Source organism: Patagioenas fasciata, chromosome 1, assembly GCF_037038585.1.
Source record: "Patagioenas fasciata isolate bPatFas1 chromosome 1, bPatFas1.hap1, whole genome shotgun sequence".
In the NCBI taxonomy this organism is placed as follows: domain Eukaryota; kingdom Metazoa; phylum Chordata; class Aves; order Columbiformes; family Columbidae; genus Patagioenas; species Patagioenas fasciata.
This window is the reverse complement of record NC_092520.1, coordinates 172,520,165-172,537,493: the sequence shown is the minus strand read 5'-3', so window position 1 is coordinate 172,537,493 and position 17,329 is coordinate 172,520,165. Positions and strand designations below refer to the sequence as shown.

General features: G+C 41.7%; 1 protein-coding gene across 1 annotated transcript in view; it reads right to left on the bottom strand.

Annotated features, from left to right (window-relative positions):
* Window positions 1-17,329, bottom strand: part of UTP20 (UTP20 small subunit processome component) — a 65,652-nt gene that overhangs the window by 29,835 nt on the left and 18,488 nt on the right. The window contains exons 17-30 of the mRNA XM_065836689.2: window positions 16,854-16,913; window positions 16,384-16,542; window positions 15,275-15,351; window positions 14,319-14,398; window positions 13,431-13,674; window positions 12,250-12,462; window positions 10,353-10,443; window positions 9,232-9,317; window positions 8,585-8,710; window positions 7,862-8,028; window positions 7,153-7,361; window positions 4,008-4,151; window positions 1,385-1,464; window positions 238-464 (exon numbers count right to left, since the gene is read on the bottom strand). Coding sequence (XP_065692761.1) covers window positions 238-464; window positions 1,385-1,464; window positions 4,008-4,151; window positions 7,153-7,361; window positions 7,862-8,028; window positions 8,585-8,710; window positions 9,232-9,317; window positions 10,353-10,443; window positions 12,250-12,462; window positions 13,431-13,674; window positions 14,319-14,398; window positions 15,275-15,351; window positions 16,384-16,542; window positions 16,854-16,913 — 1,963 coding nt within the window. The remainder of the gene's footprint in view (window positions 1-237; window positions 465-1,384; window positions 1,465-4,007; window positions 4,152-7,152; window positions 7,362-7,861; window positions 8,029-8,584; window positions 8,711-9,231; window positions 9,318-10,352; window positions 10,444-12,249; window positions 12,463-13,430; window positions 13,675-14,318; window positions 14,399-15,274; window positions 15,352-16,383; window positions 16,543-16,853; window positions 16,914-17,329) is intronic.

Here is a 17,329-nt window from a genome sequence, read left to right as displayed (position 1 = left end):
ATAAGAAATCTCTCCATGCTCAGCACCCTAACACTCCAATGTAGATCTTACCAGTCATTAGACAAGCAGGACTTCACAGTTCTTAAGGCCAAGATAAGTTTGTACACTGACGTTTCCATCACCACTGGGAGGTCTCCTTCCCTGGTGTTCTCAGCCAGTACAAAGGCCACCTCATCAAAATCTAACACCTCCATCCAAAGCACCCAACAGGCCTCTATGAATCCTATGCAGACGTACCTTCTGTCATGTCTCCAGTGACCATGACAACACAGTCAGTCACGTTCAAACTGGAAACCTGCTCTGTGGGTTCAAAATCTGGGCTGTTGAGAAGGCTGTCAGCTATGTCCATCACAAGACTGGATGTGGCCTCAGACAGATTCTTGGCTGACAGCACAGCAAACACATTTGTCAGTATATCATACTCTGGGTGATCTGGCTTCTGCTTGGCCAGCAAGGGGAAATACCTGAGAGAAAAATTATAAAAAAAGGTTGACTGAAAATTTAAGTTCAAAACTTCATAATGCTTTTGTACAAAAAATCACGCAAAAAAATAATGACTCTCTTCTTCTTCAAAAAAGGAGAAAGTGCAAAAAATCACAGAACGATAGTGTCATGAAAGACAGAACGAATGGAGGTTCAGAGGTCATCAAGTCCTTTTTCCTCCTTCAAGATAGCGTCATCTAAACCTAACCCTTTCTCTACAGATGTTTCTCCAAGTTTCCTGCTAGTCTGCTCCTAACCTAATGATCCAATACAATTTTTTTAGAGGTTTGTATATAAGTTCTTCGTACCAACAAATAACATGTCTTAAAACAGACACTGGATACTTTAGCAAAGGAAAAGCAGTGAGTCTGTGAAAGAGGCAAAAATGACCCAAGACAACCAAGTTAGAATTTCTTATGGAGTCTGCCTCAAAAAAAGTTCTCTTACAATTTTCAAGACCAGAACCTCAGTCACAGATTCTACGCTGAAACTGTCCACATTCTTTCATAAAACAGAAAAAAATAGGGAAACAAAAACCATGAATGAAATGATACATTGTAAAACTGACTTCCCATCGCCCAAGATTAAGAAGTCATTGGTCAAGACACATACATATTTTAAACTCAGCCTCCTCCTTGCCCATCAGCTGGGTTTGGGCTACATATGTACTTAGTTATTAATATATGGGAAAAGCAGTCCACTAAAAATAGAGTAACTGCCTAAGCTGGAAATCTTCCCAACTGCATCTGGACTGCTATCAAGAGAATAACAGTCTAATGGAAAAGAAAAATATGGGGTTTGACACAATTATTCATTCATAATCTCTTAGTGTGCTCCCCTCCTCTTGAATTTTGTGTACTCAGGAGCAGTACTTGCGCTTCTTTGCAAGAGGAACACTTACCTGGGATTCTTACTCCAGGTGTGAATGAGTTTGAGCAGAAAAGTTGGAGAATACTGACTCTCTGAAGCCAATCTGCAGACCTACAGGAGATAAAAATCAAATACCAATGCAACATGAGTAGTTAAAGCCACTTAAAAACCTCATCGCTAACAAAGACCTCACTATAACCTATAGTTTACCTTTTTTTAGAAAGTAGTTTCATTGTCGTTTTTCCAGCTTCTTCAATATTTGTGGAATCACTCTTAGATTATCTTACTCCTATTTATACACCATTTCAGCTACCATTTTTGCCTCTCTCTTGAAACTGACTCCCCACAGAGCCTCACATGTGCCACAGAGACCTAGCAAACTCTCCTGGACATACCTATGAGATCTCAAGCGCAGCACCAGGACCCACTCCTCCCACACTTCCTATGCCTTGGTCGCACCATCTGCTGTGTCTCCACTGCTACAAAAACATACTCTCTGCTCAGGGAGAGGCTCGAGCACTGCATCACACCCCAGCAATGGATCTCCTGAAAAGGGTTCTGTCTCTGAAATAACCCCACCTAAGAGCTGCCCAGTGTAAGCCCCACGCAGTAGCTGCTGCTCCTTCACACGACCGGATCCAGGTAAAAGAGACACAATGCAAAGGCCTGGCACTCTCCTCACTGCCATTCCACAACTCAACGGGCTGCATGCAAGTCACACAGCTGGGTTTCCACCCTGACCACAGCTGGATTGTCAGCAGGGCACCGTTAGCGAACACACAGGCAGCAGAGGCTCCAGTGCATTCAGGGGTAATAGCCAGGATGGTGCCTGTGGGGTTTGGATCAGCTCAGTCTGGGCTCAAGACCTAAGCATAACAGAAAAGAAGGCAGGCGTGATAGTCATAGCCTGGGTCTCATGAAGATTCTTCTCCTGCCCTCAAAGGCAGTTGATATTGTTGCTTTGCATAAAACAGAGCTTTTCTGAATGATGTACAATAAAGAGTAAACTGTTAATCCAATCCTGCAAGAACGCTGCTGTGCAGTCTAATGATATTGAGCCTCTGCAGCAAACTCCTTGGGTACGAAGAGCAGCAAGCTCCATTTCCAAGTACAACAAGCTTAAAACGATTTTCCCTCTCCATGAGTTTTAAACACTTCAGTTCCACAGCCTTAACAAAAAACAGATCTTCACGGGGCTCCCTCTAGAGGGAGCTTCTGGATAGTACTTGCATCCAAGCTCCAAAACCAGCTGTCTTCCTGACATCTATAAGGACAACAGGAATTCTAAATATTTAACAACATTTTTACATCTTGCTCAGATTTACTCAGCGTTTCCAAACACAATGCTTCCTGAAAGCATTAAGTGCTTTGCTGACTTAAAGCCCAAACCACGTGCTTGAACTGCAGTAAACGCACACTGCCTGGCACATGTGGCACCCTGGCCTTCAAAAGACTCCATGGACAAACCAGCACCATATAACCCCCTGTTGCTCAGGTCAGTGAAATACAGAGCTACATACACTGCCTGAAACTACTTTAGGTACTGTTTGTCCACATACATGTACTACAGGTATTGTTACTGGTAGAGCAGAGAAACAAAGTAGGAGTAAAAAAACACAAACTCTAGCATAGCAGATCTGGGGTTTCACAGATGACGGCAGTTGCTCCTGGTGCTCTTTGACAGCTTTTCTGCTGCAAGGAAGTTGGACATTTGGATACTTCAAAAGCCTCAGCGGAAGAGCTCTGTTGAACTCAGCCCATCTTGCTCAATCACCCTTTGTGTGGAGGCAACTGCCTTTAGAGCAGAGACAACCCACAGTTGGTACAGGCATTCCCTGATAACCTCAGAGCCCAGTGTAACTGACACAGACAGCACAGTTTCATTTTAAATACTGTGTGTTCTCTCATCCTTTCACAATGGTGCATTTTCCTGACTGAAATGACCTGAATTTCTCTGATGAAGGCCACAACCCTCTGCTTTTTTGCTGTGCTCACACAGGACTCCCAGCAGGCAGGCACAAGAGCTCACAGTGCACTGGCAGGTCCTGCTGGGTCCTTTCTTTCCTGCAGCAGCATTTGTTCCTGCAGTCCCCTACTGCAGGCTTAATAACTGTCACACAGAAAAGTAGCAAAGTGCACCTAAAAGTGACTAGTATTATTCTGCTTCTCTGAAGCATTCAGGGAAGAAGTCTTCTTCTGTGGTTAAAGAAAAAAGAAATGGCATTTGTTTTATTCAGATTAATTTATTTCTACTTTAGCCTGTGACTTGATCATTCCAATACTAATCTGACATGAGCCAAGAATGAGGGTGGTGAAACACGAACAGGTTGCCCAGAGAGGTGGTAGATGCCCCATCCCAGTAAACATTCCAGGCCAGGCTGGATGGGGCTCTGAGCAACCTTATCTAGTTGAAAATGTCCCTGCTCATGGCAGGGGGGTTGGAGTAGATGACCTTTAAAGGTCCCTTCCAACCCAAACTATTCTATGATTCAAGAAACTCATCTTGCACAGACACATCAGAATGCCATAATCTGTCTGAGGTCACATCCAATCTTATGACAGACATAGTTGACATGATGGACTCCAGTGCAGCTGAAGTTCTCTGCATGGTACATGTTACACACAAGCTACTTGGAAGAACAAGAAATACTTACCTGAGGCCACACCACTGCATGGAAAACTGCATCAATCTCATCCACACTAAAGCTGTAGGTCTCATAATCAGAAAAAAACTCCCCCACAAGCCTGAGTCCAAGACGTCTCAAATTCTTCAGTGGATTAATCAATCTAGGTTGGACCTGTAAAAGGGAAACAAAAACTCCTTCAGTAAGACCTTTGCAGAACAACTACTAACTACTGGCTCTGAAATTAAATACAGCAGTTCACTGACCACAGATATAACCTTTGCTGGAACTATCACAATGACACTGTTTTCTCCTGTAAGTTGTTCACAGCAGCAATCTATCTCTCACAGCTGACCTAATTTTTTCTAAGAGCTCCCTTCACCTGCACTGAGTCAGTTACACAGGACTCTCTGAACTCATGAAAATCCACGCTGACAGGTCTGAAATAGCATTTGCCCTTTTTGTACAAAGCGCAGAAAGCTACACCACAGTTACATTTCCAGCCCTGACACTTTAAATAATTCTGTTTTACACAGGAGAGGACCCAAATCAGCTCTTGAAAGCAAATTTGTACTTTGCACACTGAGATCTACTGGGAAGAAAAGAAATCAGCAGACAAGGAGACGGGGGAGGAATAGAGAAGGCAAGGATGTGAATCACCTCCTTCAACAGCATGCAAGAGAGTACAGCATTTGGTTATAGGAGGATGTTTCCTGTACGCATTTAGTGGTTATGTTCCGCAGCCTTTCTTGGAGAAAACATTTCAGCAAGGAAATCAGCCACAGAGCTAATCATGAAGTTATTCGTGCACTGCTGCATTCTGAGTCTTGCCTTGAGTAACCTAAATTATTTCCATACTGTGCAATGCAGCTCACAGCACAAACACATGAGATAGCTTCGCAGTGCAGAGGTACTGAACTCCTGTCTCAGAAACAATAGAGCTATATCAGAGCAAATAAAGGCTGCTCTCCAAGACTGGAGCGATGTTTTGGGTTCTTCAGGTCTCCACTACATGTCATGATCCATCACACAGAATAAACACTCGTATCTGTTATTTTGCAAAGCAGCTTTGGTGTCAAACCTCACCGACAAATGTCACGACTTTTTAATTTGATGTACCTAGAGACTTCCGAAGACACTATCCATGCCATATACTTCTATACTCGCTTTGCACCCAAAATCACAGCTAAAAAGATAGAGAGGACATGGTGGGAAAGGAAGTAAATGTGCTCTTTGCCCAGGACCTCCCAAGTTGTGCTGAACGTATACTTATGGTGTGCAATCAGCTTCCAGGAAGCAAATGAGCTGCTTGAAGGGCCAAAAAAAGCACAAACCAGGCTGCTATTGCTAATGGTGACACCCAAGCAAAATAACTTTGGTCTCCCACTGCCCGTAAGAGCAGTCTTCTGAGATCAAGTCTTTAAGAGGGCAAAGAAACTCAATAAGGAACACAATCAGTAGGAAATGGTAAATTAATAACTTGGGATAAAACAGTCAAAGTTGATGTTTAACTCTCTAGACAGTATCAGCCTGCAATAAATTACTCTCAAACTCCAAGAATGTCTTCTAATCATTAGCCAAGATAAATAGATTTCTCACACTTTTCCTTGAGCTTTTAACATCTCACGGGGTAATGAAGTGCTAAATTAAGTTCAGACCAGTGACTGACTGCCACTCCACACATTACATGATGACAGGATTACCACAGTAACCCTGGCAAAATGTGACTATCCTAGCAATGAATTAATCAGATTTTAAAACTCCTTTCCCAGCTTGGAACACATAGGCACCTGCAATCCATTGCTCAAGTCAGACTATGGGATGCTGTTGTCCTAAAATTTGTTCATCCCCTTCTTAAATGGGGACAGTTACCAGGTTCTCTGAAGCCTGTAGGCAACTATGGGACCTTGGATGCCACCTAATTGCACACGCTTGCCTTGTCTGATGGATTGTTTTCAAGGCAATTTCCAACCTCAAGTGCTCACAGACAGGTCTTGGCAAGAGTACAGGCACATGGTGACAAAAGATTCATTACCTAACACCATTTACTCAGTCTATCATCACATAATTCCTTTCAACAAACCTCTTGCTCAGTCTGTCATCATTCCTTTCAACACCGCAGTGATGATGACTGTGCAGTTTGCTTGTTTCACACCAATACATCATCAGACTCTGCACTGGACCAAACTTGAGCTTTCCTTTTCCTATTTGCATCAAAGTCTGACAAAGGCACTGGTTCCAAAAAGACAGAAAAGCCTGGCTCAGTGTCACAGTGTTCCAAACAGCTGGCATGAGAACCCCTGGGCTACAGCTCAGGGACATTTGTGCTGCTCTCCTGGGTACAGGGCAGCAGTAAACCAGCATACCCCATCTTCAGCTGCAGCCAATTTTTAACAGAATGTTCTCCTCACCTGACCCTTTCTGCATGTAGAGCCATTGCACAGCAAGGGAAAAAAACACTGGCAGTGCTCTGCAGATACCTGGCTGAGACTCAAATTGTGACACTGGATTAGCATGACTACTCCTGATGCAGAGCTGAACATGCTTCTAGTGTGCTGAAAGGATGGCTGGTAGCCAAGTCCTCCCTGTGTCCCACGACAGGAGACCATCACTGTAGATAATCATTGTGACCATCCACAATGCTGAGCTCCCCTGGGGTCTAGCAGTGCAACAAAACACCTCAAAGACAAATTTTGCTCTCAAGTCCTCAGGCAAAGAACTTTAAATCCTCTTCTTCCCTCAAGTTTACCCTTGTAGTCAAGAAATAAAATCTTTAAGGGCAATTTTGACTTCCAGCCATAAGATCTTATGTCTTTAGAACAAGTCATTTAGCTTGCCTTCATGCTTGTCTCTCCACAGAGCAGGCAGGTAGCAATGCACAGAGATCACCTTCAACTCTCCCTTCAGTAACTCAAAACCAAAAATGCAGTCCAAAGCAGCTTTCTAAATACATTAAGTCCACCTACACTGCCTGAGCCCTGTAGCACTTTCAGTCAAATATCACTGGCCTCTTATTTTGACAGACACCTAATCGCTAAGTTCCACTCCACGCTGGCATTAAACTTATCTTTACCTGAACCAGTGAAGGTGTGTGTAATTGTGCAAGCTAAGGGAAAGAGGAGGGCAAGGAATTTAATCTCCATGTTTGTTTGCAAATTGCTTGTGTACACTGTACCTTTTCTCTTTGCTGAAGGATGCAGGACACCACAGCTGTCATGCAGAGCAGGATCTGTAGAATTTCAGGCAGGTACTGACGGATCAAATGTCCCATGTTTTTCAACACAACTTCGAGACCATTGAAGAGGCTATGCTGCCGCCCAAGAGGCAGGACTTTAGCTAAATCCAGCTCCGACATACTTCGAAGCACTGCAGTCTGGCAAGGCCCTGTGACAGGCAGAGACAACAAATTATCTAGAGAAGCACCATGAAGATAACCACTACCGGAAATAATTTTCAATGGAAAATAGTATAATCTGGTCCTAAATTACAGACACTCACATTCAGCTTTTTAAATAAGGACAGCTCTGAGACTCCATCTCCCTCTGACACCAACATCTACCACTGCTACAGTATCAGAGGACTTTACAACCCCTGTTTATTGCCATCATACAAAGGTCACAACGCCAGTGATTGCTCTTTTGTGGCCTTCTACAGTTTTCTTGCACAAGCCTGGCAAGTCATTCTGATTTTTTGGCCTTGAACCCGTAAAACAGCGCAATTCTGCTTTCTATAGAAAAGCTCAAGGGAATCCCCATCCTTATCAGAAGTTTATTTCCATCCTTTCATCCTTCCAAGGCACTGACACACATAACAGTACTAAGTGTATTTATCCTCCCACATCTTTACAGGTCAGGAAATATCACACTCCCACCAGCTGTACCTACCATTACTGAATTGCTTCACAGCTTCAAAGAGCAGATCCAAGAACATCCGTATCTCTTCTGGCAGGGAGCCGGCAAGAAATCGCAGAACAATTGACATGCGAGTGCTTGCTGAAGACTTGCCCTGCGTTTTGGTCCCTGTTTTGTTTCTCATTCTGCCATACAGAATTCTTTAAGAACCAAAAAGATGTTGCATTAGCTTTCAGCAAGCCATCTGTTTCCTAGACTCTTATTCTGCAGGAGAAACTCCATTTAAAAATATTCTCTAGTGAGAACAAGCTGAGTGCAAGCCCCATCCTTCAGGATCTCCACAGAATTACTACACATTGCCCCAAAACATCCCAGTGAAATATCAGCTTCTGCTACTACAAGGGAAGCTTTGCTAGGGGCTTCAGGTATAAAACTAGTTATCTGCATGACAACTTGTATCACTGTATCTGAAAAAAACTAAGTGGTAATACTCAGTGAACTGAAATGTTCCCACAGTTCTCTGTAAGCCTTCGCAGAAACGGTATTTACCAAAACGTTGTTTTTAAAGAAAATATCATTTGCACAACACATTTCATAAATGCGTTAATAACAAAACCATACAGAACATCACAAACAAAGTCGTCAAACTATACTGTTAACCATAGGTTTAACTCAACTGTTTAAAATGCAGCAGTATTATATCTCTGCTTATGGTACTTTGATGTGAAACTTTTAAAGCCGCACTTCATGACACACCTCATAAGCACAGGGATGAGATCCGGTCGATGTTCCATTTTTACTACTGCAGTCTCCTCAGAAATACTGAAATGGACTATTTCTTCTTTAAAACTCTTGTCCTCCAGTAGCCTTTGCAAGTTCTCCCTGAGAGCAATAAATATTACTCAAGGGCAGGTAGGGTTTATAAAAATAAACAGACACACACATCTATAATTACTTACCTACCTAATCTATGCTGCATATAAAATATTAAAGAACTATGTTCCCACTCTTTTATCAAAAATATCAAAATAACCTGGAAGTTCAAGCTAATTATGTAGGCAAGTACCTCCTAGACACATTCTGAAGAGATTATTCAACCACAAACTACAGCTTTATGTTGTCACTTTCTCTGAGTAGCTATAAATCATCAATACAAGAGTCATCTTTGAAATTGATGCAACTACTAAGCACACACTATTCTGGGACAGAATCAAAGTGTTGCCATTTTCCTCAAGACCTTGTTTCCTGTTTTAGAGAGGAAATATACAGCTGGCTAAAACTAAAATTTACACATATGTTTTCAACAAATAAAGAAAACGCTTTCTCTTTGACGGAACTGATTCTAAGCAGGCTTCTGATATGACACCAGGCTCATTCACAGATGCTAAAATAAAAGCTTTTACCTGTATGGCAGTAAGTGAGGATGCTTGTATGTCATTAGACAGTCAAGAGCTATTCTCTGTACATTCTGGTCTTGATGGGACAGTAACTGCAAATGACAAAAGAAAGAAAATTAGTCCCTATCTAGAAGACAGAAGTGCTTACTGAAAATAGTAAAACAACTCAAAGGCTCCAAGCTCAAGTAGGTTTTGGACTGACTTATCAACATGGAACAGAATATACATGTTGCCAATATAAAGCCAAGATTCAAATACACAACTGTCATTCATAAAAAGCAGACACAGCTGCTGGTAGTTCATATATACTTTTCCCCCCATCTACATAGGACAGTTATAATATTTGGCTTTTCATAATTGTATTTTGGATCACTGTCAGCTTGTGTTTCCAACCTCCAAAGCCAGTTATCAGTTGTGTATCAGGGAAGACAGGATTAGAAAGCAGATCACCCAAATCATCCCAAGACAACCGTATTCTTTCCTGTGACAAACATAAAATACTCATAAGCGAGACGTGATGCGCAAAGTCTCTTCACACACTGTTTTGACCTGTACACGCCTGTTCAATATTTTCTTAATATGGCCAAGGAAACACACAGACCAACTCTTTTCCTAAGCAAAACTGAAACAGAGTGGATGTTCATTCTCAAACTCGGGGACCAGCAAACGGACCTTCCAACTCTCACACTGGGTGCCTGGTGAAACCCAGGAAACTAATCGGTTTGTACCATTTAAAACAGTTCTACAGCTCACTGACCACAGCCTCAGAGAGCACAAACTGGGAACAATTAGAGCAAACCCCAATGATCTGAACAAATCCACAAATCAGGAACCAACAAAACCCAGTCAAATTAATAAAATACCCTTTAAGGACTATAGGATAAAGACTTAGAATCTCTCTTCAGAGTCATATTTTTGACAATTCCTTCAGGGGAAGTCCCTCAAAAGGCATCTTATCAAACTGAATATTCTTCAAGAAGAAATTCTGTTTTCTTTTTTTTTGATGCAAAAAGATTCACTGCTCACACTGATCATACTCTTTGTAGGTTTCTGCAGTCTCAGACACTGCATTCAAACAAGGACATTTTTTACTTGCATTAATTCTAAAAGCCAGCACATAGCATCACCTGGGTATATAACGCGTACAACTTCTGCTCCAGATACAATGCACGAGGATTTGAGAATTTAGAGAAAACTTGTAAGTGAGCTATTAGTTGCCTGTAAAACAAAATAAAATAATTATCTTTTAAAATGACCAGAAGAGACAAGCTTGCATTGTCATAAACAAATTGTGAACTTTTATTAAAATTTATTAACAAGATATTAAAAAACAAAAAACAGCACAAGAGGTTCCTAAGTCTACAGGTCTCCATTTCAAAGACATAGTAAGAGGTATCTTGTTCCTTCTTTTAAGCAGCTCCTTCCAGATGTCACTCCACTGCACAGAGAATGACATTTCCTCAGTATCACTAGATGAGTTCAGCTTTTGGTGAGAACAGAATACAAACAGTCAGAATGAAGCTTATTTCTCTCTGCCAGCCCAGCCTGGAACACCAAAAAAGGTCGATTTATCTCTTTCTTTTTCACCTGTCCTTAACTGGTGCCCATTTCACTCCTATCAATATGATGGGCTGCATTTAGTCACAGACTGTGCTGGACTTACGCTGGGCTGCAAGCACAGATGGGAGCCAGTTCCTCTAGAGGTGACTGTGTCACTCCGCGTCTGCCCCAGCCTCCACTTTGTGGGAGGGGAGGTAGGTGATCAGGTTAAGGAAGGCGCGAGATCTCCTCTACTGCACGTGGGGCTGGCAGAAGCTGCCCTCATCCAGCTGGTCCCCACAGTAGTTGACACCAAATTCTCCAGACACTTAGCTGGGCCACCTTCCTCCATGGCTGTGCTCAGCCAAAGGATGAGTAAGATGCCATCCAGCAGCCCCACACTGAGTTTGGGGCAGGTCTGGGTCCTCCTGCTGACTTAGCCAGACCTGGAACAGCCCCACGAGGGCTCCCCTACCACAGCACGGGCCTGACTGCACAGAGTATCCAGGGCAAAGATGAAGGAAGGTCACTTCAGAACTCATTAACACATCTCCAGTAAATCTTTTATGCTTTTATCACTGCTACCAGGAACTAATGTTTCCACACAGGCATTTTGAGATGGAGGTTGGGGGAAAAAAAAATAAAAAAAATCTTGGACTGTCACTGTATTTTAATTGCTGCTAATTTGCAGATACAAGTCAGAATCTCTGAATAAAATGAGACACCTATAAAACACCTGTGATTAGATGACAATTCAGGTTACACATCAAATACGCATCGTGTTCCAATACGTAAGGTGACATTTTGAACTTTTATGTCATTACAAGTGCCATCCTTTGCAGAGAAAGTGGCAAAATACAAATCTTCGTGATGTATACGCAATGGTCATTTGACAGAGGTCGTCAGGGTAAAGACCGATTAGAGAAATCATGGAGTCACTTTCTTCATGTATTCAGCACTGCAAACAGTGTCATTTCAACAGCATATAGTTTCACTCTAAAACACCACCAAATAAAAATCTTAGTTCCTAAGACCACCAAGACCAAGATTTATTAATATAGCAGGTATGCAACAGTAGAAGCCAAATATTAAAATACCTAAGTGAAAAGCTAATTTTTCAAAGTGCTTGGGAATGCTCATGGTTTTAAAAGACCAACAGAAACACGCAGAGAAGCCAAGGGAATGCAGGTACAATGGCCTCCAAATACTTCAGAATACCACATAATTTTTGTTTAAAGTAACACAAACCACAGACTGTTAGCAGGTAATGAGATAATGAAAAAATCTGGGCAGAGTCTTTGGACGTTCAGTACTGTGCAGGCACAATTTCTTACTCTAAAGTGCTTACAATCCACTGAAAAATTATGAAGTGCAAGTAAAAGAAGAAAAAGGAATATAAATACAAACACAGCTTTCATCTAAACATGAGCTGCTGAATCTGTCTTTCTGTGAAAGCACTATGAAGGGAAAACTAAAAACACTTACTTAGCAGCAGCTCTTCTTGTTTTCTTTTTTGGTAGTCCAATTGTAATTGGTTCCCCTTCTTCCTTTTCTTCTTCCTCTTCCTCCTCCATAGCAACATCGTTTACCTCTTCACCAGATATTTCTTTTGCTGCTACTGCTGCTACTGTACCACTAGTTTTCTTTCTAAGATCCTGAGATGGAGCCACTAATGAATCCGCTGGGTAGTACTCATTCCTGCATTAAAAAAAAAAAAAAAAAAAGAAAAGAAAAAGGAAGCAATTAAGCAGCGTAGCATTTTTCAGGGTTTCAGGGCAAGAACAACTGAAAACTCCACAATTCACCATTCTCATTATTAACAGCACTGTGTCTTGGGACACTATACAGCTAAAAATTCCCAAAGAAGCAGCATATTTCAGCAAGTACGTGCTTCTTTGCCTACAAGTTGCAAGGATACAAGGCAGTGATCAAATACACTAAATGAGACTGGAGGTACCTGATGGAAAGGACAAGAGAAATATGAATCACTGAATTACTAGAGGTCTGTAAAGAGGTTATGTGGAGGGTATGGGGGTTCTGTTTGCTTGAGTGGGAAGGTGAGCAGTGAGTACAGCAGTGTGAGAGTGAGGAAATTAAACTACTAAAGTACGGTTCAATTTTTCCAGGAAGGCAAGCAAAACATAGGTTTTCTAATCATAGAAAACGAATATCAGAAACAGTCTCCTGCCGTAAGATCACATCTACCCCAGGTGCATCATACTATCTGATTTGTGCACACATGCAAGCACACCACTGCTCTCCCTCCAGGGGCAGAAACTGAGTCATCCTCTAACAAAACCAGTATTTTCCCCATCTTGGGAAAAATTCTGTGATTCCAAATCAAAATATATTTTCATTTTCAAAAGGGAACTTTATTTCCACTGAAATCACTCCCCAATGGAGCGATGAGGCTGTGACAGTGGCAAGTCAATAAACGAGACACTGAGCAGAAGAAATGTACTGCCAGGTTCATTTCAGCCTGCTTCTTGTGTGGTGTTTCCAATGGAATGTGTATTTCAATCAAAAGGTTATCTTAGCTGGAAATAGACATCTCATCAGCCATACATTCAGGAAATAAAGTCTATAATGGAATAGTCATAGTCTTAAAGCTCAGCAACACATTTAAAGCAATGTGTCCTCTCAACTGAAAAATAAATCTTACTTACCTAATAAATCTCAAAAGAAGTGGGGAAAGTTCCCTCGATCTAGGCTCAACTCTGTCTGGAAACTTATTCAGTGCTTTCCACAGTAGAAAACGGAAGTTTGTGTGGTCCAGCCGATCACTGCTATCTGTTCTAGTGCTCAGCTGCTCCAAGAAGACAGTCCCCACCCTTCCTTCTGGCATTTTCTCGCTTTCCATTTCAGCAATGCTTTCCTCCTGTTCATCTAGTTCATTTTGCAGCTCCATTTCTATAGAACAGAAAAAGAAAATCTCTATGGGTTATTTCATTATTGCCAGTAGCAAGGTATCAGTGCCCCATTATGAAAGTAATATTTTTGGAGACAAGTATCTGTTTAGACAACTGTATTTAATGCTGACTTGAAAGACCCACAGTCCTTAGCAAGCATTCTAGGATGTCTTACAGCCCTGATGTATCAGTTAAGTTCAGTTCTCTTGAATAACAGAGAAGTCCAGAAATGGCTGTGTGCTCACAGCTCACCCAAGAAAGACATCTGTTTGCGGGAATTCCACTGAATCTATGGAGGAGAAAGATGATCAGCCCCGTTATACAGGTTCTGTCATTGCTCCTGATCAGTCTGGGCAGAGAAAGCCTTAAGCAGGGACAGAACAGCTGCACAGATTGATTCCTGCAACCTGCAACTCCCTCCTGCAACACCAGGGCCTCTTCTATCTACTTCCTGGTGTTTCAGACAGAAGGAAACGGAGTCTTCTCCCAAGCCTCTCCATTCCTGTGCCGAACACGACGCTGGTAGTCAAGAGCCCTGGTCCTGACTTTCCCCATCACATGTAAATTTGGAGCACATGAAAACAGTTATGTCATGCACAATTACCTGGGTTATCATCCTAACAATCTTTAGGAGCTGTGACTTACCAGCATAGGTAGCAGCCCTCTCCAAATGTTCATATAAGACCTTCCAGAACTGTTTATTCTCCATTTCCTTCGCATGAGAACTAAGAAAATGTAAGACAGCATGAAATTAAAAGGAAAAGAAAAAGCCATGCATCACCAGATAAGCTAACACAATCAAAGGCTTTGATCACTGCTTTAATGTGGGTGTCCGAAGACAGGACTTCTGCACAATACAGCTGTAGCTCTTCCTTGCCTTCGCTCACAGATCCCAAATGTCAATTGTTATTAAAATAATCTTCTTGTACCTCCTGACTTCAAATAAACTCAAATTGAGTAAAAATGTTATCAAGCTTTCCACTGACTTCTGCACAATCATATCATCTAGAACTAAAGGAAGAATTAGCATGGACATATCTTTTGAAGAGCTGGTTAAATTTTTTTTTATTAATTCACTAGCTTGAAGGAGAAAATCCTATCCTTTTAAATCATACAAGAAAAGAAAAAAATCCAAGGAGATAAAGTCAGGCTGAAAACAGACACTGACTTGAGTACTCAGCTCAGCTGTCAGCATGGTAAGCCTTCCCTACTCTTTAGTAGGATTTAGAAGTTTTCCAGTAAGGACAAAAAAGTCAGAGACAGGGAAACTGAGAGGGAATTCTTGCTCCTTTAAGCATTTGCGAAACACTAATGAAATTCTGCTACTTTCGACTCAGAACTCTGGTGTTATTTGACTATATTTGTTGCAAGTTCCCTTTAATTGCAAGAATAAATCAGAAATTAAGTTAAAAATCAAGAGCCTAACAAGTTGTCATTTGTTTTGAGAGATCAGATCTGTTTCAGAAGATTTCACATGAAGGTTCTGATGTACAAGTCTCTTCAAATCAGACATTTTTACCTCAACTTCTGTTCACAGAACAAAGGAAGGAATTGTTCTGTGAGAGAACCAGAAACTGCAGCATCCAACCGCACATACTCACGTTATGAGTTCAATTACAGGATCCCAGAGAGGGCTGAAGTTAATATAAAGCATTCCCAGTAAATACCGAAGAGGCACCTAGAATGACACACAATACCATTGTGTTGAGATGTAAAATATAGCTAAAGACCAACTGAAGCTTCTTCCTCTCAAAGTGGAAACTTCGATCAAATAACTTCTCAGAAGTACTACAAGTAAGCAAAGCAAGGCACACGTATCATCATTACTTGTCTTATAGTTGCATAAGCCCATTTACTGTAAGCCGCACTGTGATCTGGTCACCATACCATGAATGTGCAAAAATAGTTCAGCACAGATGATCTGGATTGCCTGCCCTCCCTCTTGAACTTCAGGGCTGCCACAGCAGCATTAGGGACCTCAGAAAGAGGAAAGTTTGCCCTGAGGAGTCTTCATTGCAGTAGGCCTAGAAGTATGTCCTCTGGACCAGCTCCTAGCTGACCTACATGCAGTAGGACTGACCTATAACCCTTCTACACAGCAGCTTACAAGCTGAGTTAAAAAAACCTCACAACAATACAGGTACAGTAAAAGCCACAAAAACAATTTAAAAAACCCTCCCACCCAATCCATGATCATTTAGCTAGTAAAACTGTGATCCTTCCATCACCTAAAAACAGAGGCCCCCTTTAACCCCACCGCAGTGGAGATCCAACAGCCACAGGCATACCAGATTTCTACCCTGCAGCAAGATCTAGAAGCTAGGCTCTCCAGTGGCCAAGGGGGCTCCTAAAAACATTCAACCATGCTGAGGGCATGGTTAGGTCAAGATTTTAAATTTGTTCAGGACTAATTTCTCCCTGGAACCATTTGTCTTCCTTTCCATGACACCGAAACCTGATTAATCTTGTTGTGGACCATTTATGTGGATACCACTGTTGCTCTACTAAGTATTCAAGAGAACACAGTAGTCTCAAGGACAATAGGAGCTGTGATCCCTACTAACAAGAAAGTTTTCTAAAACCTTATCTGGGAGATAATTATTTTTTTTTTTACGAACTCTTATTAAAAACTCTGCAATCCATGTAACGGAATAAGGATGTTATCTTGGACAAAGGAATTGACAACTGCTTTTTGACAATAGCTACTTACCTCCTGCAAAGATCCACTTGGTATTGTAGACTGTACTATATCACATCTTAGTTTCCTCAAATGGAGAAGTTTCTCTCTGTAATCATTCACTGTTGCTGGCATAAGTTCTGCTTGAAGCAATATGGCAAATACTGGCTGGAGTTCCCCTGTGCCATCACCCTGAACAAACACGTGACATGTCTTTTCTCATTGAAAGGTATTTCAACAAAACTACACAGAGTCCCAGCCATTTTGGATCACAGAACAAAGCCAAGGGGCCTGTGCTCATTTCCTCCACTTAGGGATGAAAACTCCCACATTTGAAAACATCAGGAGGCAGTGGAACAAAGAGAGAAAACTAGAATGTGAAAGCACAAAAGCATAGGACAGGCTCTGCCAGACACACGCTTTGCTTCTGAAAAGTGGAAGAGTCCATGCAAAAATCAAACACAGATGACTTTGAAATGTTACATGAAAAGTTTTAGGCCTACCTCAATCTGTGCAGGTGGATTCTCGAAATGGTTTAGAATTCGAACAGTCAATAGCCGTACCTGTCCAAGCAGAAACATATCTCAGAGGCAAGAAGGAGAATGCAGGCTACATAGCCAGACACATACACACCCACACAGAGGTGAATGTTTTGCATAGGAGGCTGATTTCACTGGGTTCCTCCTAGAGCTGAAAAACAGATGAGCTTCTGTAGTTTGGCAGGCAATTCAAAATGAATTCATTAGGCTTCTGTTCCAACTCACCTCTAGGGAAGAGGCAAGCCTCACAGGGCTAAAAGTTAACCTCTGTTAACTCGTACCCCATGGCAGCCTCTTAGAAATGGATATAGCTCTAAACAGATATTACAGGAGTAATAGCTTTACACAGTCTCATATTTCTCTTTTAAGCCTTTACCATTTAACTCAGTTTACTTAAATTACATTGTTAAAATACAAATTATCTTGCATGTACTCAAAAA